The sequence below is a fragment of the Falco naumanni genome, chromosome 18 (assembly GCF_017639655.2).
Source record: "Falco naumanni isolate bFalNau1 chromosome 18, bFalNau1.pat, whole genome shotgun sequence".
In the NCBI taxonomy this organism is placed as follows: Eukaryota; Metazoa; Chordata; class Aves; order Falconiformes; family Falconidae; genus Falco; species Falco naumanni.
Window position 1 is genome coordinate 6373380 of NC_054071.1, and position 25025 is coordinate 6398404.

Genomic DNA, 25025 nt, shown 5'->3' on the forward strand with positions numbered 1-25025 from the left:
GAGCTGGAAGGCTGTAATTTCCTTCTTTGCTTGTATCTCTGTTTACTCGCCTTGCAAATGTGGTTAGACCTCTACATGAATGGCTTCAAAACTTTGACTTCTCTGGCCTGAGCTGGGTTACAGACAACTGTAGGATGTGGAAAAAGAATTTGCCTTTAAATCCCTGTTATGAAGCAGATTATATAAGCTCATTGCAAACTCATGTTTACTTATTGTCAACTGTAGAAACAGTAAATTATATTACCTTAAATCTTGCTAAATAATTTTATAGAAACATTAGTTTCTGGCAGCATGATAATGGCAACAGAAATACCTGAATATGTAGACAGCTGACTTGATTGCACCAGCAAAGTGAAAGTTTGCTATGCTCAGAAATATAGTTGGTGCTTGTATCTCAATAACCTGATCAGCCATGCATCTGTAAGTGAAATAGCAGTAGAAATTTCCTTTGTAGGTGCTAAGATTCAAAGCTAGCCCTAGTTCTTAGCCTTTGTAATATCAGGTCTCTGTGCAATATGCTAACATGCCATCTGGGCCACGCTGGTCAGATAATGTCCATAGTGAATGTTTTATTATAATTTTTTGGTATGACGATGGATTGAAGAGTTCACCTGATGAAATGGGCAACTTGCTTGGAAGATACATTCTGAATCACTGTTTGACTAATTCCCTTTCTCCCTTTTGTCTCCTCCTGGGTAGGTTCGAAAAAGGACGGATTTATACATTTATTGGGGAGGTGGTCGTTTCCATGAATCCTTACAAAAACTTGAACATCTATGGGCGTGACATGATTGAGCAGTACAAAGGAAGGGAATTGTATGAGAGGCCTCCTCACCTCTTCGCAATTGCTGATGCTGCTTACAAAGCAATGAAGAGGCGATCAAAAGACACCTGTATTGTAATATCAGGTAAGCTGAAAAAGCTTCTCATTATGATGAACACATGATTTTTGTGAAATTCTGGGCAGAAAAAGAGTTAGTGATATGGCTAATGACAGCATTTTGTAAAAGAAAACTTAATCTTAAAACTGCTTATTTGCATTTGAATCCATGTGTGGAGACCTTTAAAATTATTTCTTATCTAATTCAAGAGCTGGTGTCGGTCATTGGCTTAATCTGTGCATGCAGGGTGATAACTTGAACATGAGGCCTCTGCTTGCTCTGCCTGTGTGAATGGAGATCAGTGAGAACAGGGTTCCTGTCTCTCTTTAGAGAACTGCTGATTTTTATCCCCTAGATGACTGACTGGCCAATGTTTTGTTCTCTGTTTCGATGGTTGGACTGATTGCTTGTCGTGGCTCTAACAGTGGGAGCAGGGCTTGTACCATGAACGGTCGCTATCTGGATCCTGGCACTTCGTTTCCTTGATGTTCCTGTGCTTTAGCAGCTCTGAAAAGCAAGAGACCCGAGATGGTGTGCTGAACAGTAGCCTCTTGTATTGCAGTTCCCGGCACTGCTGCTAGCCAAGCCTCTGCGTGCCAGTCTTTCTCCTCTAACAATATTCCTTTTGATCCTCTGTGTGCCAGGCCTTTTACCGACCTGTGCAATTTTACATCATAACTGATTCTAAGTCAGCATAGCAGCAACAACCAGGCAGGGTTATGGCTGTATTTAGAAAATGTTCAAAGTGCATGCAAACAAGATTGCTTTAAAGAAAACCCCCAATAACAAAAAACCCAGACACCGTTGGGGTAGAATTGGGATATACTGTTCAGTGACGTGCTTTGCTTTTTTTGATCTGTTGTGTCACCTTTGTATTTATGCCCTCAGGTGAAAGCGGGGCTGGGAAAACTGAGGCCAGTAAATACATTATGCAGTATATAGCAGCCATTACCAACCCCAGTCAGAGGGCTGAGGTGGAAAGGTAAGGACTTGGCAGAAAAATAAGTGAAATTGTTTTGTTTCTGGATCTTCGGTGGACTGTGTAGCACTGTGTTATTAGATGATCTCTTGTACTAATAACATGCTGATTTTTACAACATTTACCAAACTTCTTCAGATACTACTTTTACTTTGAGAATTTTGCAATATTGATTGCTAAAATCATGTAGAGAAGTTTATTTTGGAAGTTTGAACTTTCAAAATAAAACTCTGTATCTAGAAATAGTGTTTCCTGTGGCAAACTGCCTGAAATATGTGTACGTTAGAAAAGCATGTGGAGTGCAAGAAGCATATTCCATGACCTTTCAGGGTTGCATGCTCCTGAATTGCAAAAATGTGCTTGTCAGTCCTAGAGTAAAAGTTTTAAAGCAAAGAGTGTGGCTTTCTGCTGAAGCAGACTTAATACCTGCCCTTTTGAAAATATCTTGCAAAAGAATTCAAGAAATTGTTTTGAAAACTTACATATGTAAAGGAACTGAATTTTTGATGCTATTTTCAGCAGGGAGATCTGATTCTTTTGTTTGCATTTTCTCAGCTCTGAGGAACATTGCCGAAAACTCCCAGCTGATTTCCCATGGGATTGCTAATGTCATACACATCTGCCCAAATATGTCATCATAGAACATCTCTGCTGCTACTGAATTCTTATTGAGAAATGCCTACGAAAAAAAGTGATATTGAGTATACAAATCTGGACTTTACCCTGTTCTGTTTTCCATTTCTCTGTACTACAGAGTGAAGAACATACTGCTGAAATCCAATTGTGTGTTAGAGGCCTTTGGCAATGCCAAAACAAACCGCAATGACAATTCCAGCAGGTTTGGAAAATATATGGATATCAACTTTGATTTTAAAGGAGACCCGATAGGTGGGCATATCAATAATTACTTACTAGAAAAGGTAAGCCACCCTCACTTTTAGAGGCTTTTGTGTAGTTACTTTTGCAATATGTGCTTTGCCATTAGAAAGTTTTCCTTTCAAATGTGGTCTGTCAACAGGTGACATATGAAGGCATAGAATCTCACTAAATATAGGCCTTAATTTTCCTTCAAGTGTTAAAGTAACTGAAATGCTGCTGAAGCACTGGCAGTGCCCTGTTACTTGAACACCACTACTTTCAGAGCTCACTACATAAGGACCTAGCGTTACTGAAAAGCTTATTTGCATATAGGTGTATGTACTTTGTATCCGGAATAAAAGCTGAGATTAATTTAATGTCTGCAAAACGCCTTCTTTATAAGTTCCCCCATTGAGATCTCACTGGTGAATAAAAGGAGAAGATATCCAGGTCTGTAAGTAGCAACAGTACGGTTGAGAAGTGTTATTCTGGAATAATGCCACAACCTTGTGTGATCTTTTAGTAACACTGTTTTTATGTATTCCAAGTGATCCTAAGCATATTTTCATGTCATTATCTGGTGGCTGAAAACACTGGAATATGTAAAACTAGAGAAACTGGTCATGATCTATTAACAGTTCTAGAAATGTGAGACACACATGTCTGGCTTTAATTTGTATGTTTGACCACATCTGCTAACATCCTTTTTTGTTTGTGTTTGTTTTTTGTTTTTTTTTACTTTTCCCTTCATTTCCCTGGAGTTTATTTTCAGAATAAACACTTTATTTTAAAAAACAAAACAGCAAAACCAAACGTTTAACATGTGATACTTCCATGAAAAAAGAGGATGGGGCTGCAGCTGCAGTAACTTAAATCTTGATCATTTATTTAATATTCTTGACTTTTACCAAGTTAAATTTGTTTCAGTTTTGAAAGCGGTTGAGGTTCTGGTCCAAACACAAGCAGTTAACAGAAAGTGACTTTGCACTGCAGCAGGATACATGCCTCATCACTCTCCATAGTTCCAACTTGGAGAATAAAATAAGGATACGTTGCTTGCTGGCTGCATTTAACTTTTTTTTTTTTTGCTACTGATTTTGAATGAGTGCTCTGAAGATGGAGCTGTTGCCTGCCCCCTAAAACAATGCCCTTGTGTTAGAACAGAGTATTCACTTGTACAGTGGCTGTGTACCTTTTGTAGGCCTGTCCTGGGGTTGTAGAAGTGGTTACTGGGCCCTCACTGTGGCCCATGGAGCATTTATTTGTAGTCAGAATCCTGTTTTTCAGTTCCAGCGATTAAATGACTCTTAAACTAAAATGGAGTTTTGACTCTTCCATGAAAGCAATTCTGTAGTTGCCACATGGATTTCCTGGTTGGAAGTAGGAATCACACCTGTTAAGCAAGCTGGTCTTTTTTATTGTAGACTTCAAACTCCATGGTCACGCCTGGCTAATAACGTTCCTAACAGGCTTATTGTAAGATAAGATTAATTTGGAGGTGTCCTAGCAGTGGTGAACCACGCATTAGTGTCTAAGGGGAAGTGCTGGGGAAGCAGGCCATCCACATCCAGAAATGCCTATCTTTGTGTTTTGTTTCCCACCCAGTCTCGTGTGATTGTGCAACAGCCGGGAGAACGAAGCTTTCATTCTTTTTACCAGGTTAGTATGAGTTCGCTGAAGCAAATGACTTTTCCCAGGTTTCCCAGACGTGATAGGCGAAAGGTTTCACCCTCTCGTGTGTTTTGGAAAGGGTTCCCTTGTTGTTGCATCTTGGGTGATCTTAGGTTCTTTAGTTCTTTGGAGAGGCCTAGTCTGGGGAAGGAGCATGAGAAGATTTATTTTTTTATATTCTGCAGTCCCATATTAACACATTTGTAAACTTAAAAGGAGGCTAACTAAACAAATATGGTGGAATATTGGACTTTGACTCTCTGGTTTATTTGTAATAAGTCGAATCCCTCAATTTTCTCTTGAGGCCTTTAGTCCATATGGAAGTAATTTTATGACAGCGAGTTCACTTTTTTCCTTGTAGGGGGGTGGTGGTTCTTTTTAATGTCTTCCATATTGCATGGTGGTTCCCCTGTGTGTCCCTTGGGGGAAATGGTTGGCCTATTAGTTTAACCTTTATTCTCAGTTTTGCAGTGAGGGAAACATTATTTGTTTATTTTTTTCCCCACTTATTCAGTACTCTGTGATAGCATGTTAGCACCTTTCTCATGAATGTGTCACTTCCATATTGGAAAGTCTTTGTGTTTAGCAGAGAAGGTAAATGTGCTTGCCAGGGGACATCTGTGGCATGTCGCAGATGTAAATGTCTGGTCTGTGAAGAGGTTCAGGCTTGTTAGCTAAACAATTGTGTCACTCCAAAGGACAGTCACTTAAGCAACCACTTTCTGGTGGTCAGAGCCCTCCAACAACGTATTTTGCATATGTTGTGCTTGGGACTCCAGATACTGTAGCTGATTCTTCTGTAGCAGTACGTTAATGTTTTTTGATGTTGTTTGTCAAGTGGATGAATAAGAAACAGAAAACGGAAGGATTTCACTTTTTTCATTCACCGTTTCTTAAAATACTCTCTGTACAGCTCCTCCAGGGGGGGTCTGACCAGATGTTACACTCTCTACATCTTCAGAAGGATGCATCCGCATACAACTATATCTGTCCTGGAGCACAGATAAAGGTGAGCATGTTGTTAGTGAGTTAAACGTAATGTCTTAAAATTATAAATGCTTCTTGAAATACTCTTAAGTATTGCTGAGCTAGCAGAAGCTGAGACCAATGTTTACAGGATGCATATGGGAAGGTGACACCAATTTGCTATTTTTAATATAGTGTTATATACATATATAATACATATGTTTTTATATATATAAATTTATTTATATATAAATATACAATATATAAATATATTTTTAGTATAGAGTTTCTGGCCCTAGAAGACAAAGTGTGTGTGGACTTGTGCATACTACAGTTGTGTCTGCTTATAAAAAGCAATAAAATGTAGTCAGAGACACATCACCTTTGTTAGTAAAGGCAGATACTGGACCCATTACCAGTGACAGACTTTTCATGCTTCGTAATGGGTAACTTAAGCTGCTTTCTGGATCAATGCTTTTTAGCCATAAAGGCTAATTCTTTTACAGTAGGTCTATTTCAGTTACTGAAGCATTCATCATGTCTGACTTGCCATCAAGGGGGCATCTGAGCAGGAAAGAAGAGAAAATAAATTAATAAAGTTTTTAGGACAACAAGATCCTAAACACTTTAAATATGTCTGGAGTTTTCCCTAGTGTTGCCCTTCTGAGGCAGGGTCCAGATAAAATGCTCCCTGATTTCCTGCTTGCTTTCTTGAGATGCTCTTTGGCAAACAAACCCACAGACTTTCTCAGATGCCTTTATCAGCCTCTCTAGAAATTTGTGGTGAAAACAAACCCAGATGATAGGGAGAGGAGGGAGGCATAGGCACATCTTGAGAAAGATGATGACCAGAAATTTACTGCTGGTGCTCTGCAGCTTCTGCTCGGAGGGTCTGACTGCACTACTTGTAACTCTTGTTCTGATTTTTTTTTTTTTTTTTAGTGCATTGCTGCTACTTTCACATTAAATACCACTGGGAAAGTATTGAACTATTTAGTCGTGCTGTGATGGACTTCTGTGTCTCATTGCTGCTAGTATACATGTGTGTCCAGTGTGGGGTTCAGTGTACAAGCATATGGCATGGCATTAGAATAAGCTGAGAAATCTCACAACAGTGTCTTGCATCTGAAAAATAGCAGAGGACAAATCTATTTCTCATGGGATTGCAAAAGCTTTGCTTTCTCATAGTTGACTTCCATTAAGCACCTCATGTCCCAGACATCTCTTTCCCCTCAGTGTTCCATCAGTGACGGTGCAGAGTTCAAAGTGGTAGCTGATGCCATGAAAGTGATTGGCTTCAAGCAAGAGGAGATTCAGACTGTCTACAGAATTGTGGCAGCCATTCTTCACTTGGTAAGCTCTCTTCTCTGCCTGCAGGTATGAGTAGGCTGTTGCTCTTCAGCAAGGGTCAAGCAGTATATTTGTACTTCCAGCAGCTCTAACTTTCTTGCTGCAGAAGTAGCTGGAAGATGTGCTGGCTGGAAATGTATACAGTTTACAACTTCCAGTGGTGAGTGAAACTCCTCAATGAAATAGGACACTGCAATAATGGTAGAGGATCACATTCGTTCCTGCGTATTCCAGATCCCAAAACAGATGTGCCACTAAGCACTGGGAGCTGCTAAATGTTCTGGAAAGGAATTGTTTGGGTTTGGCAATGGAGCTCTCTCCATGCTATCCTTCTGTCTCCTTTTGCCCTCACAGTCACCATCACCACTGTGGTTTTGCTGGAGGGATGGTACTTCGTGGTGGAGGCTTGAGCACAGCCAGATACAGGAGACCTCTTAATTCTCTGTATTCTGTTGTGAAGGAAATCCCTCCTGCACCAGTATTCCCCTGGGACCACAGAGCCTCTTCCCTTGCGCAGTGTCCCTGTAGCTCTGGTCTCTGGTTTCCTTGAGGAGAGAGGCACCGCAAGTGGGCAGGAGGAGGGTGGCAAAGAAAACTGCTGCTTTTTCCCAACTCTTTCTCCTCCGGCCTGGTGCTGGGGAAGGAATGGAGGCAGAGCAGGGTCAGGCCATGCAGGCAGGGTTGTGACCACCCACTCCTGCAGTGGTGTTGCTACGTAATCCTGGTGCTGCAGGTATTCGGTAAGAAATCTGTTAGGGTAGTGTGCTGTCAGTCCAGTCTTATTAGCAGTGCTGACTTGTCAGCTTCCCCAGAATATTTCCATTACCTTCATGGGCAATAGCATACAGTAAGAATTGCTGTAAGGATAGTGTTTCCATGGCGAGCTGCAGTGAGGATGAAATGCTACATCCAGCATTTGTGTACTTGATGTAATTTCCCATCACTAGACTCTGAATCTTGAGACAGTGTTTGATTAAACCTCTGGAAGTGTTTGATGTAATCTTTTTTTCCAAAAGCAGAGCTGAACACTGAGTAGCAATGCTTTACTTTGGGTCAGGCTTTGCTGCTGCCACTGGTGTTGGGGCTTTGTGGGTACATGGGAATGCAAGGCCCACCGTTCTAATGTGTTAGGAGATACACTGACTTGAATAGCAGGTGGAATGTGGGTGAACTTGGGAGTGTACTGATTCATATTAATAAATGACAGACTGAGAAATCTAGTTTCTCATTACTTATTTCAGGGGAACTTGAAGTTTTCTGTAGATGGTGATACGCCTGTAATAGAAAATGGCAAGGTCGTGTCAATCATCGCAGACTTGCTGTCAACAAAATCTGACATGGTGGAGAAGGCTCTTTTGTTTCGAACTGTAGCTACAGGTCGGGATGTCATTGATAAACAACATACTGAACAAGAAGCCACCTATGGCAGAGATGCCTTTGCAAAAGTGAGTTTAAATTTCTTTGCATCCAATTTTGTATGGGACAGTAATGCAGACGCATTTCTTTTGCTTATGCCTGTCGGTTGAGTTGTACTTAGTGCAGCAGAGAATGCAATGCCTGTGGAAGGCATTCGATATTGAATTGCTTTCAGAATTGCACATTTTTCAGTGCTCAGGTCCTAGTGGGATTCCTGGGTGGATCAATGAGAATAGTGCTTGCTGAGACACAAGGAAGCCTCGACTTCATGCAGATTTATTTCTGACTGTATGCACCCCTGTGTTCTGTATGGAGATTGCAGAGCAGCACCATCCCTGCCCTTCCCTGGTTATGACACAGCATGCACAACAACCAGCATTGCTTGAGGCACACAAAAGAGGGGAGGGAGCTGCAAGCCTGGCTTGCTGGCATCTGCAGAAGGAATACATTGTACAGGGCTGAATGTTTTGCAAGATCTGATTCTTGACTTCATTTAGCAGTTAAATTCAAAGAGTAGAGTGGAACTGTAACACCTAGAACTTGGGCTGAAACCCAAAGTGCTATCTTCTTTTTTTTTTTTTTTTTCTTAAGGATGGATACTGATGACAGGAGGAATGACAATTGTCTTTCCTTAGCTAAGAAATCAATTGATAAGGGAAGAACGGATGAAGTTATGAAGATCCTTGATTATTAACTTGACGCTTTTTTCCTAAGATTGTATGTTTGCACAGCTTCACAGTACATTTTGAACACGTAGACTTTGAAGATACTTGTGCCTACAGAACATTTTCTTTTTGAAAGTTGAACAGGACTATTTTACTGCCATTGTGTTTGGTTGTTAGGTTTCTATAACTGACCTCTTACTTGCTCTTCAATATTGTTAGATAATTCTTAGGAATGGAAGTTAGTAGGCAGCTGAAAAGCAGACTGGAATCAAATGAGGGGAACCGCTGTACCTAGTGACCTCACCAGGATTTAGACTTTGTGTAAATGACTTTTTGAAGAAAGAAAAAAATATTTTCATAGAATATTTTCTTCATGTCAGTAGCTGTTCGCTTTCAGCAGAATGTTATCTGTAGCTTTTGTGTAGTTAGGGCAGCATCTTGAATTAAGTTTTGTAACACCACATGTTGCATTTACCAGAAAGAACTGAGACAGATGCAGGCAAAATTCCTTGGTATTTGTTTCCTGGCAGGCTATATACGAGCGCCTTTTTTGTTGGATTGTAACGCACATCAATGATGTGATTGAAGTGAAGAACTATGACACTACAATACATGGGAAAAACACAGTCATTGGCGTCCTGGACATCTATGGCTTTGAAATATTTGACAATAACAGGTGAGCCATGTTGTTAAAGCACAATGCTGTGCCTTCTGCTTTTCCCAGAAAGCTCATCATCTTTTTTTCTTAATGTTTTTACAGTTTTGAGCAGTTTTGCATCAATTACTGCAATGAAAAACTACAGCAGCTCTTCATTCAGCTGGTTCTAAAGCAGGAGCAGGAAGAATACCAGCGAGAGGGAATTCCCTGGAAGCATGTGAGTTATTTGGCAGGGGAGGGAGAGGTCGGTTTGGGGTCACTGTACCAGCATAAGTCCCAGATCTAAAGTTGCACCACATGTAAATGCCTGTTGGAGTTGATAGGACATATGTGTCTGTGCCAGCTGTACTGTCACACTTGCTGTCTGGAAATCAGGCTGTGGAAGAAGCTAACCAATTATCTCACAACATGTCTTTATTTGCAGTGGTGTGGGAAAATAAGTGACTCCAGATCTGAGTTAAAACATATTGTGGCATCTCTGTGATGCCACACACATCACACAGTGTGTTTCTGTTCTGAGTGCTCATGTATTTTGTCTAGTTGTAGATATTAAAGTGTAAAAATCTTAGAGTTCTCCTGTTCAAACTCCTTTCAGAATGCCAAGGATAAGATGCACAGTTTTCACTGTGGTGACTGTGCACAACTGAATTGTCAAAGACGTTTTAAAGTGCTTTCTGTAGCAGCTGATTTTTAGCAGAGGTCATGAGATTTGTGAGGTGTTTGAAAAATCACCTTCTCTGCTGTTTAGTGGTAGAGAAGCCTGTTTAATTTTGAATTAGTGATCTGTATATTGAAAATTGATTGCTTCTCCTGTGAACAGTGGGTGCCATTCAGTGGCCAACACTGCTGTGCTCCTTTTTCACTGGCCAAAGTCACAAATATACCTGTTCTTCTTTTTTTTTTTTTTTTTTTTACAGATTGATTACTTTAACAATCAGGTCATTGTTGACCTGGTAGAGCAGCAGCACAAAGGGATCATTGCCATTCTGGATGATGCCTGCATGAATGTGGGAAAAGTTACAGATGAGATGTTCCTTGAGGTTCTTAATAACAAGCTAGGGAAGCATGCTCATTTCTCCAGCAGAAAGGTAAGTATGTGCTCCTCTGAACCCTCAAAACTTGTTTCCTTTCTTGTGTGATACCTTTTCATATTTTTTTAGGTGTAGTGGAATGAATAAAAAGACTTGGAAGGTGGCTGGGGTTGGAATCTTTACCATCAAATGTGAAATGAAATGCCTGAGAGCAGCAGCAGCTCCCAACTACAGAGCAGGCTTCCTGCTCTGGGTTTAGGTCGTGCCTTGGGCGGCCCTGTATCCGGCAGAGGGAGCTGAAGTAGTCCAACGCGCGAGCAGTTTTATTCCAGGCATAAAAGAAGCATGAGCTCCTGCCTTGACCGTATCATGATGTCATCTATAACCAATCAATGTGCAGTTTCAACCCACGTGACATTCTTCCCAGGCTGCTCTAATGCATAGTGACAGTGAAATTATTCACACTTCTGCATTATTACAGCACTGTGATTTATTTTTTTCCATCATTATTGGCTACAAAACGTGCTCATCTCTTTGTACCTATGATCATCCAGGCCCCTTGACTTGCTTTGGTTTTGGTACAATGTACGAATTAAAAGGCTTTATTTATTCCTTACTTGCAGCATATTGAAAAAACAGTCACTAGCCTGATTAATGTGAGAACCTTTTACACTGAGTAATCAGATAAAGGCCTTTAATTTATTGACATCTCTCTACTCAGAAACGTTGTTTGAAATATATCGTTTGGAAAGCTGCTTCCCCCCTTCTCCCTCCCACCCTGCTACAATATTTTATGTAGGTCAGAAATACAAAATTAGCATGGTTGTGTAAGATATGTGCTAAAGGCTGCCTTCAGGGAGGCTGAATATAAACAATAGATCTGGATGTGGCTTGTTTGGTTAGAGGCTAGGACAAAAGGAAAATAACCACTTTTTCCTCCCAGATGTGGCTTTCTTTAAGTGCCCTTTAGCTGCAGCACACCTGACATCTCATCTGCCATCCTCACTAAGGAGCAATGGGGGGAGTCTTGCTTTCTGTGTTAACCTAGGTTTTACGTGCATAAGCAGTAGATGAGCTAGGCATAGCATGTTCTGAGTAAACTTACCCAAACCCAAGTATTTTCATGAAGCCTAGTCTGAGTTTCTATGTTTTGATGCAAATTGCTTCCTTTAGTAGTACTAATGACTGTGCATAGTGATGTGTAGGGGGATGGAGTCTTCAATCCTCTGCAGTGGAGCGGTGGGGGAAGTGGTCCAGTTTCTGGAGCTGTCTAGCAATGGGTGTAAGCTGGTAGAGAAAGGAGTTCCGTTTCTGTTCTGGCCTTCCCGCATCTGCTAAGGTGAAATGGTTCTATCATGGAGAGAGCAGGTAGTCCTTTGGTACAGTGAGGGAAGAGGACTGAATTTCATAAAGTATATGGGAAGCTATGAAATGAAAATTAAAAAAAAAAAAGATTGCCCTTACCTTCAGGAGTCCCTTTACAGCATAGGAAACATTAAAAGAAAATATTGCCAGTTACAGCATTCCTCAGTAGGGGGTGGCATTGTCAGAAAAGCATTTGCACAGACTGAGGGAAACAAGGAATACTGCTATATAAATAATGTTTATGGAGGGTATGATGTATCTTTCTGGCTTGCTAATTTCTAGTTGAAATCAATATAGCCTTGAAAAAAATGATCCATAAAACTCTCAGCGTCATAATTATTTTTCCCCCTCTTGCATCTTCGCAGATGTCCTTTACCAGTATCAAGATACTTAATCAGTTCCATCTAGAACTGCTGTAGGAAACCTGAGCTTTCTAAGCCAGCCTTCTCTAGCTTGAATTAAAACAAGGGACCTGATTTCATTTCACAATTTGCTTTTGTAGACTGCAGTTGTTCTGTGCACACACTATAAAGTTCAGCGTATATCAAAGCTGTTCCTAAAGAGTTAAAGTATGTGTGCTGACGTGTTATGGGAATGCTCCCATCTTTCAGACTGAGCTAATGCTTCACTGCTCCCTGGTAGAGCGTGTTGCACACTGGCTCCATGTGGATAAGCTCTAAGGGGCTGCTGTGCCCTAAATAGTAGTGTCCTAATTTGTGTATTGCATGTCTGATCTGCTGCTGTCTGCTTGGTTGTCCTGGTGAAAGCCAAATAAACCACGAAAAATACGGGTAAACGCTTCCATTATAGGTATTTGTCACAAAATTTTATGTTTCTAGAGCATGGGTTGTCTTCCAAATTGTCTGATGCTCACCTAGATATGTAGACATGCTAACTGTGCTGATAGTACGTCTCAACATCGCAGGTTCATTTTCTCAATCTCTTCAAGTTCTGATTTTTTCAATTGATCTTATACTTTCAAAGGGCCAAGTGCAGTGATAGACAGTCTGTGAATTCCTAAATCTTCGAACTTGAAAGTGTCAATTTCAACAAACTGATTGTGATGGGAAGAATGTCAGAAGGTCCATTCTAGTCCATCTGGTGTAGTATCTTCCAAGAAACTAGGCAATAGTGAATGTCTACGTGGGAGAAGAGTGCAGGACAAACATGTAACGATAACTTGATATGCTCCCAGTCGCTGATGATGTGCAGTTCAGGAACCCCCTCAATCAAGTCCTTAATAGTTTTTTTTTCTTTCCTTTTTTTCCCCCCTTCTTTTTTTAAGTGGCAAAGAATTCCACAGCTCAGATATTCACATGAAGGGTTCCCTCCTTCCTGTTTCCGCCCCTCCTCCCTTTTCCCTTTTAGATTATATCTGTTGCCTCCTAGTTCTTGAACAGTGAAACACAGTTCATGGTGTCTTCCAGTACATCACCTCCATGTCATTTGCCATCATCTCCTGGCATTTCTTCCTTAACCTGAAGAGGTTTAGTTCATTTGGCCTGTCCTACCATAGCGGTCAGTCAGTATTGTTAATCATTTTTGCCCTTCTTAAAGCCTCTTCCAGTTCTCCTGTGTCCTTCTTGAGATGGAGGGTAGTTAAGGTACTTGTTGGATTGGGAATGGACAGTATGGGGCCCATCATTTACGATGAACTTTGGCTTTTCTCTGTGTATATCATATGTTGACTTTCATTTCCTCTTTTTTGCTGTTGCTTTAGCCTCTTGTGTCTTCCTGCAGTTCTTTTACTTCCCTGAATAATTGGGTAACATCAACAAACTTGCTGACCTTCCTACTACTCTCAGATGATAGTTCATTTAAGACGATGTTTATAGTGTAGACCTCAGAACAAAAGTTCCCTGCAGGACTCCTGTTCCCATCTTTCCAACAGTGAGGACCCTTTCTCCTATCTTTCCTAGCAGCTTAAATTCTTGGAGTAGTTAGCAAGAGACCTTGTAGAAAGGCTCAGAATCCCAAGCAGACTATGAACTGTATTGATACACTTACTGTTTGGTTTGGGTGTTTTTAACTAATTTCAACTGATTTGCCCAGTAGACACAAAGCTCGGAGAGAAACACTCCTTAAAAAAAAATAAACACCAAACCAACAACCTAAGATCATGTTAAGCCACCTTCCAGTCTCCCCAGTACTGGATGAGTTTTAGGCGAGAAGCTTGTGCAGCCAACCATGTCGCAGTTGTGGTAGCAACAGTTACTTCATTCCTTTACGGTTTTGCCTGTTGTATACCTCTTGGGCTGACACCTTGGTTTGAGATGAATGTTTTAGGTGGTTAAAAACAGGCATTACATCCTCTATAGCCCCTTGCTGGTGAACACAGCTGCAAAAAGAAAAATTATTTGTTTTCCTGATATGGCCTCATTTCTTTGTTTTCCCTGTGTTCCTGCTGCACCTTGGTCATCTATCAGCTCTGCAGACCCTGGTGTGCTTCCTGCTCCTGCTAAGCTGGACGACTTACACCTTTGTAACCTTCTGTATACCTTGTTATTCAGGTTTTTTGGTTTCCTCCTTGTAACTTATTTTTTTTAAAATATATTTTATTTTATTTTACATCTGTCCGTTTGGGCTAATCTATTTTCTACTCTTGTACACAGGTGAAGTTTTTTGGACGATATCTTTCTGCTTCTAATAATCTCTCCTGCCCTGCAGTTTAACTATGCTATTTCCTCTTTTGTTTTCCCAGGACTTCTGGTGGATAGTGGTTATTTGCTCATAGCCCTTGGTGTTCTTAAATGATGCCCATGCTTCCTGCAAAGACTTAATTCATCTAACTGCCCCTTCTGGCTTTAAAAAAATCCTCATTTTGATCTTGTTGTCCTTTTTTAATTAAGCGGAAACTGATGGATTTTTTGGCTTTTGTTCTTCCTGAAGGGATGAGTGTATTATGGCTACTGCTACTGAATGGCTGCCATGTGGGCATTTGACATCTTTGTAGTGAAGGAATGTAATGGGACGTCTGAGCTGAGAGCAGAGGGCTGGAGCGGTGGCTGCTATGGGTGGATCTCACTGAGGGATGTTGGATATCTAGAGTGATTTGGGACAGAACAAGCATTGCTGTTGCAACTTGTGGTATTTTGATTGCTTCATTGCTTTATTTCTTTGCTGAGGAGTGATACTGCAATGGAAAAAAATATAGAGGAAGACTTAAAGTCATATGTTAATTCCTAGGTGCAACGTTACTCTACATGCACAAGTGTTCTTTTTGCATAATGGTGTTTCTGAGGTAGTATCAATTTTTTAATAAAACTGTAGGCTCTTGCAACTTGGTTTTGTACAAATATGTGTTCTTGTAATACATCCATGACAAAATATTATAAAGCAATGTTATAACTGTATTTCACATCCACATATAAAGTGGAATGTCTATAGTTTCCATTTCTATTTCCAGTGCATATTGCTTTTCCATGAAACTTGAAAGTCCACAGGTGATGTTTTAATGTATGTGAATTTATTTTAGCTATGTGCAACTGACAAAACACTGGAGTTTGACAGAGACTTTCGAATCAAGCACTACGCTGGAGATGTGATGTAAGTTTCTTTCAGAAATAAAGTTGCACCTTCTATTTTTGTCTTTTAGCTAGCTTTGAAGTGGTACAGTATTCTGATTTAATGCTGCTTCTGGTGTGAACCAGAATAGCTGTCATCCAGAATTACAGAGTGCAGCCGTTCCTTATCAGTTAAATCTTAGGCTGGTTACTTGCTCTACAGAATATGATTTTGTACTTGGAATTGAAACAAAAGGAGAATATGGGGAGGGGAGATGAGAGGACAGCAGTGCTTCAGGAAAGTAAAAGGGTGTGGGGGGGAGAAGCCAGCACTGTTTATGCAAGGAAGCTATGCTGAGCTAATAAAATCTGGTTTAGACATCTGTTTAGTATGATTATATAACTCTCTGGCTTTAAATTCTCAAATCATTTTGAGCAGACTGAAAACACAGGGTTAAACTGCAACAAATATCAGTGCAAGGAGCCTTCCCCATTCAGGTTGAAAAGTTTTCTGTACCCGAAGCCTGCAAAAATGTCAACAGCATGTGACAATAACACGAAGGAAGATTAAGTAGAAGGGAGAGATGCACTTATGTTAGAAACTGTTCATTGGGAAGGCTGTTGTCTGCAATATCACTGGAGTGATTTAATGGTTTAGGATTTGTGTAGACATCCCATGTCAGCAGAATCTAAAGGGAGTTAATAGAGACATAATTTAGGATTTCTTTTGCCTTGGGATTAAATTTACCTTTCATTTACAAGGGTAACCAGCGTGATCATACTGGAGCCCAATCAGTGCAGCTAGATTTTTGTTCTGGAGTCTTTGTTGAGCAATTGCTGATAGAGATCCCTGATTTCAAAGCATTTTGGAGGAGAAGATACAAGGTGCCATATCAGTGGTTGAACCTTCTGTGTTGCCAGTTTGCAGAAAACCTTTATAAAAGAAAACTGAAATGCGGAAATATTCACAGATAACATAGTTCAGGATTTGAGGATGGCTTCATGCAGGGATTTGTGGGGCTCTCGATCCCGGTGCCTGCAGTGCAAGTGCAGAGATCTGAAGCTCAGGAAGCAACTGTGTGGGAGTGGGTGAATGGGGAGATATTGCACTTCTGAGGACAGTGTTGTCTGTCTTGTCTTGAAGAAGAGTTGAAACTGTGAAGTGGTAATCTTCTGGGGGGGGGGTTGTATTCCCAAGACAGTTCCCTACTCTCTGGTTATAGGCTGCTCTTGATTTCAGGCACTCTTCTACTAGAGAATATTCCTTGATACCAAGGGAAGGGCAGACTAGACATTAAAAACCAAAAACTTCTGTAGGATTTAACACAAACGTCTGCTCTGAATTTGGAGGCAGAAGTAATGAGTGTCACTCTTGAATTTGGGCCATCTACAACTTGCTTAAGTCCTGCTAGGTGCCTCAGCTGACATGCTCTTCACCTGCATAGTTCAGATAGAGTTCTAAACCTAGATTTAAGTTGCTTCTGGAGTGGAGGTGGAAACCTGGACAGATGGATCTAAGTCGCACACAGTGCTCATGCAGCAAATTAGTTGGTGATAGGTTGGGAAACAGAGCTGGATTCCTGATTAGCATCTGCTGTGTCTGTAGGAGTGCAAGGATGCTGATTCCACACTGATACTAGCAGCTCAGAGGAGGACTTTGCTTCTTTGCAATTAACTGTTTTCCTTTTTTTTATTTATTTTTATTTAGTTACTCAGTCACTGGATTTATTGACAAAAACAAGGACACTTTATTTCAGGACTTCAAGCGCCTCATGTACAACAGGTAGGAATAAAATTATTAATGAGGTGAATTCAAATCTGACCTGTCAGAATCCTTGTTTATAGACTGGGTGCTAGAAGAGACTAATATTTTCACTGATACTATCTTCACTGTGCGTGCAGTGCTGGTGAATAAACACATTGCTTTGGGATTTGATCTTTGTCTGTCTGTCTACTGTAACCCAAAGACTGTTAGTCTGATATTTCAGGATAAAGTCCTTATTCTGTATATGTTGGTTTTGTTTTGATATAACCTTTAATTTAACTAAATTTACAGTCTGTCTTTGCAACCAACACCAACTCGTTGTGCAATCAAGATAGCTGTGCAGAGATTACCTGTGCTGCTTGATTTGCCATTAACCAGGTTATTGGACCAGTTGCAAATGTACCATTACTGATGTCTCCTTAATCAGTGCTAAAGATGCTGAGTAGCATTTGGTCAACAACAGATATCCTTGACCCCAGCTAGAAGTCCCTGTTTTGAAAGAGAATATAGGGCTAGGGGGCAAAATGGGCAAATAGATTTGAATCCTTTTCATATGTGCAGTGACATGAAAAATTTAAGCCATGTAGTTGAGTGTTTTAAATAGTAATTAGGCAAGTAAAAATTGCCTTTGACAAGCCAATTTGAAATCCTATCAAAATGTGTGTGTATACCTAAGTGCCTCAACTGGCTGGCATTAAACATGTTCTAATTCTTATGTAACTGTGGCCTATCTCAACCTTTCAGAGACTTTGCTCAGGGGCAGAAGTCGGCATAAAATAGCCTGCAGCTGCATGGACAATGGTTTACCTGGTTTAAGAGCTAGTACAACTATTAACTGAGTTTACAGTCCTGTTATGTTTACTCAGTGTACTCCCTTGAACAGTCTTGCTGTTCCTGTTTTCAAGACTTCACATTAACCAAAAACCTGCAAAATATTTGCTGTACAGAGGTTTTATTATATTTAGCCTCTGTTTTCTGTTAAGTCTCTGGTAAAGACTATTCACAAAGACCACTTACAGCATATTAAAGCATGTGATAGATTGGCTGTTAAATTGCTGTAACTGCATTCAGCTTTTGTCTGTTCCAGAGTTCTTGCCATCCATCATGGCCATTTTACCTCACATTCAACCCTTCATGAAAATATAAGCTGAAATGTATACATTATTTTTTATATAAAGAATGGTGCAGAAATACAGTGTGAAATCAGTTCCAAGTTTCAAGGGGGGAGGTTGAGGACTGTGTTCCTGCTCATTTCTGTTTTGATTACATTCTTTATGTTTGTGTCAGTAAGGCAGACCCTGCTTTTGATAGATCACTTCTGCAGGATTTTTACTATCCCATTACTGCACATCTTTATCTGAAGAGGAGAATGCGCTTGTTATTCTTCCAGAATATTCAGTTATAAGCTTGAACTATATGTTGCTCAAGAGCAAGAGATACTTTGCCCAGGAGTGTCATATTGGTTTGGCTGATAAATTTTGGGCTGAAAACACCAGTAGATCTGGACAGAAGCAAGCTGTTGAATTTTGAATGTAGTGGAAGTGCTGTTAGACTGTGCAATTAAAGAGACTGTCTTTTAGCTCTAATCCCGTGTTGAAGATGATGTGGCCTGAAGGTAAATTGAGCATCACTGAGGTAACCAAGAGGCCTCTGACAGCTGCTACTCTTTTTAAGAACTCCATGATTGCATTAGTGGACAACCTGGCATCAAAGGTAAATATTTGTTTCAAAATTGACTCCCAACTTCTGATTAGTAGGGTGTAGCTTCTCTGTGGAGAGGCTGCCATCCTCCTATCGCAATCAGTTAGAAAGCTGAGCTGAGGAATGGCGGATGAGCTTTGGTTGTGTCAATTGGCAGCTGTGAAGACTTCGTAGGACAGTTATCTGCCATCCCCGCATAAAGAGGATGGATTTTTGCTTCCTCTGTGACCAGTGTATCTTTCACTTCTGGCAAAGCTAATCTCTCTTAGGTAATAATTACTATATCAAATAAATAATCATCTTTAACAAAGCTCTTTTGGCAGACGGCCCAGAGGATGTAGTTTCACGGTGGAGAGATTCTCTCTTTCTGGCTTTTAATGCCAAGTGACTTCTGTGAAAATAGAAGCAAACCTATGTGATTTCATTCTTTCCTCCTCTTTCCTTTGTCAGAGAGCGAGAAGTGAAACTTTTTATTTGACTAAGTAATTAAGTTTGATAGTAGAAGGTATTACCCTGGCAAGCAGCACTTTGTGTGAAAGGTAGGTAGGTAAGGGAATGAACTGGGAAAGTGGTTGTTTGAACATGGTGCAGCCAAGTGGCAGAATGAGGGGAGCAGTGTGATCCCTTGTGTGAGCAGACATCACTGAGAAATATTTGGGTCTTACTGATGCTGGGTAACCTTGCTGGGCTTCTGGCATTGTGGTAGTGTTGTGGAAGGGGTGTGCAGCCACCAGAGATGAATAGTGACCCCAGAGCAGTGGTGTACATTGACATTTAGCATAATTAAGCTATAAAGGGCGATGTGTTCTGACTATCTTCTTGGCAGTTGTGGTAGCAAAGGAGGTGTTGCTGGCCCAAGATCTGGAGGGAGAATAGGCACACAGATGTGGTAAGGCTAGGAAAAGCTTAGTAGAAAGATGATCCTTGTTCTAATAAGATGACCCTGTGAAGAGCAGAGCAGTAGTTGAATTTTTGCTTGGAGTGGCAGCCACATGAGTGTGTCTTCATAGGTGCTGTATTGGTCAGAGCATGGTCATACAGTACTGGCCGTGCACAGAAGGAGAAAGCTATCCTCACTAGGAATATTACAAGATATAATATATTGCTTCATGTTTTCCAGAATTAGATGAAAACATGCTTGCTTCATATTTTTGGGTTCTAGTTCTGGAGTGGATTTAATCTTCAGCAGTAAATCTGCAGGATGGTGTGCAAGTCCAGCCAGGGCTGTCTCGAGGTGCTAGCTGAGCTTCCTGACTGAGTGACGAAGCCCCACACCTCTCCCCAGTACTATTTGACTAAGGGCTACTAAGGGGATCCCCTTGTTAGCTCAGTTGAAGGTCAGGTCTTACTTTAGGTTGGCACCGTAAGTAGAAATTGCAGGAGGTCCTACCCCACTGCCTGTGAGCCAGGGAGGAGCTTTCCTGGATGGCAGATGATGAGCTGTTGAGGCTGAAGAGGGTGGCTGTGACCCTGATGGAAGGCAGATAGGGGCAAACTTTAGTCTGACTTTCCAAGGAGTCAAGATTTACCTGATCTGTCAGTCCTCCAAATAATTTGCTGGCTAGCCCTGACTTAACTTTGGTATAGAGGTGACAAGAACCCAGAGAGGTTTCTTTGTGTGTTGTGAAAATGAGTAGTTGGGGAAGGAGAAAGATTCTGATTGATGTTGTTTGTTGTTAATGCAGTTCTCTGCCATACAGAGCACTCACGTTCTGTCTTGCCTAGCCAAACGGGTAGGGAACCTGATGCACTGCAGTGAGGTATTTCAAGCAATACAGACAGAAACAGCTGGTGGTGTTGTAGTGGAGGGCTGTGATCAAGGCGGGATAGCTGGGAGCTGTTGGCGGGGAGGCTCGGCAAGCATTTGTGGAAAAACTTATTTGCTTATTTATTGGAAAAGTTATTCTAGGCCACCTGGTATTTGTAAAAATAGTTAAGTGAATGCTATGCGCTGTGGTGGTTTGAACAATTCCTGCAACTCACAGCAGGAGCTGAAGAGTTTAAATGGCCCATTATCCATCTTGAGTCGACAGGTACCAAAATTCAGCATTGAAGGCTGACTGACTTATGTGAAATGAGTTAGTTTCAGTCCATTTATCACTGGTATCTCTATCACAAATGCCAGCCTTTTCCAAGGATAGGACATAACCAGGAACTGTTTCTAAGTCAAGTTTAACCACTAGGAGGTTCCTGTGTGTGTCTCTCTATAGTCCTTTCCCACTCTTTACTTTCCCTAAACTTCCATTGGGAAACTTGTATTAAAGATGTGTTTTTCCTGATTTTCTGTTGAATAGCAATGGAGAAAATTGTCTCAGAGCATTGTATTTCCAGAGAGTTACAGATTCCATTAAAGGGGAGGCTCTGGCTAAACAGATGTGTTTGTCAGGCCTTTAAAAGGACTTTTGCCAAGCAGAAAGGAGCCAAAGGCTGTCTTGGTTGTGCAGTGTTTTATGGCCAGTCTTTAGCATGATAGAGGGCTGGAACGAAGCGGGTGAAGTTCACACTTTGGAGTCTGCTGTTTAAACACGTACAGGGCTAACGCTCCTTGCAGAACAGTGTTTGTAGGTACTTAAGTTTGCAAACTAAGTTACATAGTTGAGCTTTGGCTATTTTTAGTGGAGAATCTGGCTGTCATGCATCTTAAACAAAAAAAAATTGGTGGGACCTATCCTGAAGCCAAGCTTATGTTACTTTAAAGGGTCTAAATTTTGGTGTGTCCTAGAAAGGAGAGGTTGCTTAGATAAGGGTCCTGAACACAATCATTGTGTACTTCGAACAGTAAAACAGCATGCAGAGAGATAATGCTTCTGTTTGGCCATTCCACCCTGAGGATCTTTTTGAGTTGACTTTTCGTACAGCTAATAATATGTGCATGTTATTAGCAAGCTAATAGCTGGGCGTTCAGGCCGTGCTTTGCTAGCTATTGGTTATGCACAAATAAATGGGCTGCTCTGCCTCTGAGTCACTGCCAGTTTGGATACTTGTCTCAGCTCTCTTACTTCTGCTGGGGGCTGGAGAGTGGGTGAACAGTTGTTGTTCCTGGGCTGGTAAAACCTCTGTCTCTTTTGGGGATACCACTCGTTCCAGTTATGGGTACCATAATTCTTCCCTTGGGTTGCCTTACCATTTTTCCCGTGCTTAACTTGGGGCTGGAGTTGCACTTCTGGGGATCAACAGTGACAACAACTATGTGTCTAACTGCAGTTTGGACCCTGCAGGACTTTTCTGGGGAAGCCTGTGGTAACAGCTGATGAAAACAGCTCTCTGAAAACAGCGTTGCACAAGCGGTCTTTGCTGCTGTGGTCTGTGGATGTCAGAGGAATAAGGTTCGTAGGGAGAGATAATATCAGTTCATGTTTTTGTCAGCTGTTTCTCTAGAAAACGAGATGAAGATAGGCTTGAATTTTGTTGTGGTTTGGGCTGATGATTTATTGACGTTACCAGAGTGTGTCCAGTATGTAAGCACAGTGAGTGCTGCTTTTCTCATCCTGGCCTCCCATTCCACCTGGGCTGTTCCTGCTTGCATAATGTTTCTTTGTAAACTGCTTTAAACCATATTTATGTGCTCTGTTTCTACAGTCCTTGAACAGAATGGCAGTCCAAGAGCACTTCATTGATACTCATTTGGCCTTCCTGGAGTGCTGCAAGTTTTTTGGCAGTATAAAAAGTATCTTTAAACCTGACATTTGGGGGAATAGTCTCCAAAAATGCTAATTTGGTGGGCAGGAATAACAATAATATCAGAAACAAAGCTCACAGTCTGTGAATACAGTACCTGCAGCATTAGTTGGTTGTTTGTTTCCGGTGTTTAGAAAAAGCATCTTTAAATTTCTGTTTGGTTGGTATTCTGTTTTAAATCCAGAATTCAGTGACGAAGCAGAGTTCTGTGGTCCCTGAAGAAAGGGGCAGATGGTGTGGTTATTAGGGTGAGTACCATACAAGTGATGTTAGCACTGCAGGAGCCACTCAAAAATACAGTTTTAACTTCAGCTTGTGTGTACACATGTCCATACAAGTATGAAGACTCAGAAAATATATTTTTGGAGGATGCTGAGTTGAAGTGGTGCTTATCAGTAGCAGCATCTCAATCATACTGTAATTCTCCAGACTTATGCTGAGAGTCTTTTGGGCAGAAAACTCTGGTAGGCAGAAAAAAACGTTTTGGGTTTGGGTTTTTTTCCCAAACCAACCAACCAAAGCAAAAACTAGCTTTACAGAGTTGGCGTGTAACATTGCTCAACCACATGTTTTACTGCCCATGCTGTTTTCTTGAAGATTTGGTCTTTCTGTGATGGATTACTTTGGGTGGCTTTTCTTTTAAACACTGACATAGGGAGTCCTTTGGCTGACACAGCTGTAAATGATGAGCTTCTCCAGGAATTCTCTCTGGACATGCATTCTTTTTCCCTCTTTCCCTTTTTTCCTCTTTTCCGTAACTCCTTTTGTCTGACTGTTCTTTCTTCCATACCTCTCCTCTCCCATCCAGGTTGACAGGTTTCATCTCTAGTAAGTTATAATGTCATCACTGTGACTGATTTGGCATATCCAGCACAAATTTGTCATATCCCTTCTCTTATCTAATGGGAAACTGTAAACTAGGGGTGGTGGAGGTGGTGGAATCTCTCAAGGAGGGGTTTGTTTAGGGTGACTTTTAAATTGGTTTATTGTCTTTTTAACACTTAAAAATCGTTCAGCTTGATTTGAAAAAAAAAATCAGTTGCAATTAGGCATCTAAACAGCTTTCAGAACTGGGGCCTTTGTGTCTCTGTATTTCAGTTCTTCCATTTATAAAATGCAGCTCCCAGGCTTGACAGCCTCATGGTACAATAATGGGAGCTGTATAATTATCCCCCTTAAGAGCTGAGGCTGGTGGGATTGTAGGCATGGAATAATCTACTTTAGAATTTAGCCTAGTAGCTGTCATTGCTGAGAGGCTTTAATTACACTGTAATTGCACTGATAGATGATCTCCTGTCTGTGCAGGAACTTCCTATTTCTGTTTTCCAAAAGAAAAGCAATGTCTTGACTTCTGCCTTTTATACCAAATGCAGATATAGTCACTCGTCTTTGTGTTGGGCATGAAGTCACAGATGTTTTGCATTGAGGTTTGTTGCATTTTTGAATGGCAAAGACCTGAATCGCAACCCAGGCGGCCAGCCTTGCAGTGGTGAAGGGAGTTTATGTATAAGCAATAATGAATAGATGTGAACTGGATGCTGTAATGTCAGTAACAAACAAGTGACACCACTTCCCTTGAGGTAAAAGGGTGGGATGCCCTTTCTTGACTTCATGCTCCTAATGGCTTCTTTAATTTGATTCCTGTGTTGTTAAGATGTTGCAGTTCTGTTGATCAAATGTGGAATATTTGTGGTATCAACCTCATCAAAGTATTTATATTCATCTTGGCATCACATGCAAGATAGCATATTGAGGGCAGATCTGGCATGGTCTGGCGTTGTTCTGATGTTGGTGACTCTGTTAGCACTGAGATGGGTTTGTCCTCAAGGGTGACTTACTGCGTGGTTTGAGAAGTGGCCCGAGCTGAGTATTAGCAGGAAGGGATGGGGAGAACTCAGACCATTCACCTTCACAACTGCCAATCTTCATAGCTTCTAAGTTTGGGTGTAATTCAGGGAGTTCTCTGTATATCCCATGCTTTCCCTAAATGTTTTATTTCCAGTCACATAGGAGACTTCATCTAGCAGCTGAATGACCTGGCCTTTGATTCTTGCTGTACAACTGAGAGATTACAATACAGAGCTTATAAATTGCAGGCATCAGGTCCAGCAGACTCCTACTCCTCATCAGTTATAGCTGCCATGACCACATCAAACCTACTTCAACACTGATTTGAAGTTCAGAAAGGGCTGCTTCTACCTTCATAGTTTGACACATGATGCCTGAGTGCTGAGGTGAAGAGCACCGATGACAGCTGCCCTCCCATGGCACAGCCAAGCTCTATAACTGAAGGAAAAATCATCACCCACACAAACTGCAAGTTCTGAGAGCTGGTAGGAGACTGCTGAGTTAATAAAGACCCTTGTAAGCCTTCTTACTTTCAGAGATGATTTTCAGGAGAAAGCCAAAAACGTTTATATGTAAATCTCTTAAAACTCTTTAAATTGTACCAACACATTATATTTCACCATGCTGTCTTTAAGGAAAGGAGAACACATAGGATAGGTATGGGTTGTGTTGAATTACCATGGCAGAAGT

The 25025-nt window shown here is 41.0% G+C and overlaps 1 protein-coding gene across 4 annotated transcripts in view; it reads left to right on the top strand.

The window, feature by feature from the left end:
* MYO1D (myosin ID) overlaps positions 1-25025 on the top strand; it is a 162348-nt gene that overhangs the window by 37601 nt on the left and 99722 nt on the right. For all 4 annotated transcript variants that reach the window (XM_040617250.1, XM_040617251.1, XM_040617253.1 and 1 more), the window contains exons 2-14: positions 700-908; positions 1770-1863; positions 2615-2780; positions 4324-4377; positions 5303-5398; positions 6592-6708; positions 7947-8150; positions 9317-9462; positions 9547-9661; positions 10362-10532; positions 15316-15386; positions 17052-17126; positions 18689-18821. In XM_040617250.1, coding sequence (XP_040473184.1) covers positions 700-908; positions 1770-1863; positions 2615-2780; positions 4324-4377; positions 5303-5398; positions 6592-6708; positions 7947-8150; positions 9317-9462; positions 9547-9661; positions 10362-10532; positions 15316-15386; positions 17052-17126; positions 18689-18821 — 1651 coding nt within the window. The remainder of the gene's footprint in view (positions 1-699; positions 909-1769; positions 1864-2614; positions 2781-4323; positions 4378-5302; positions 5399-6591; positions 6709-7946; positions 8151-9316; positions 9463-9546; positions 9662-10361; positions 10533-15315; positions 15387-17051; positions 17127-18688; positions 18822-25025) is intronic.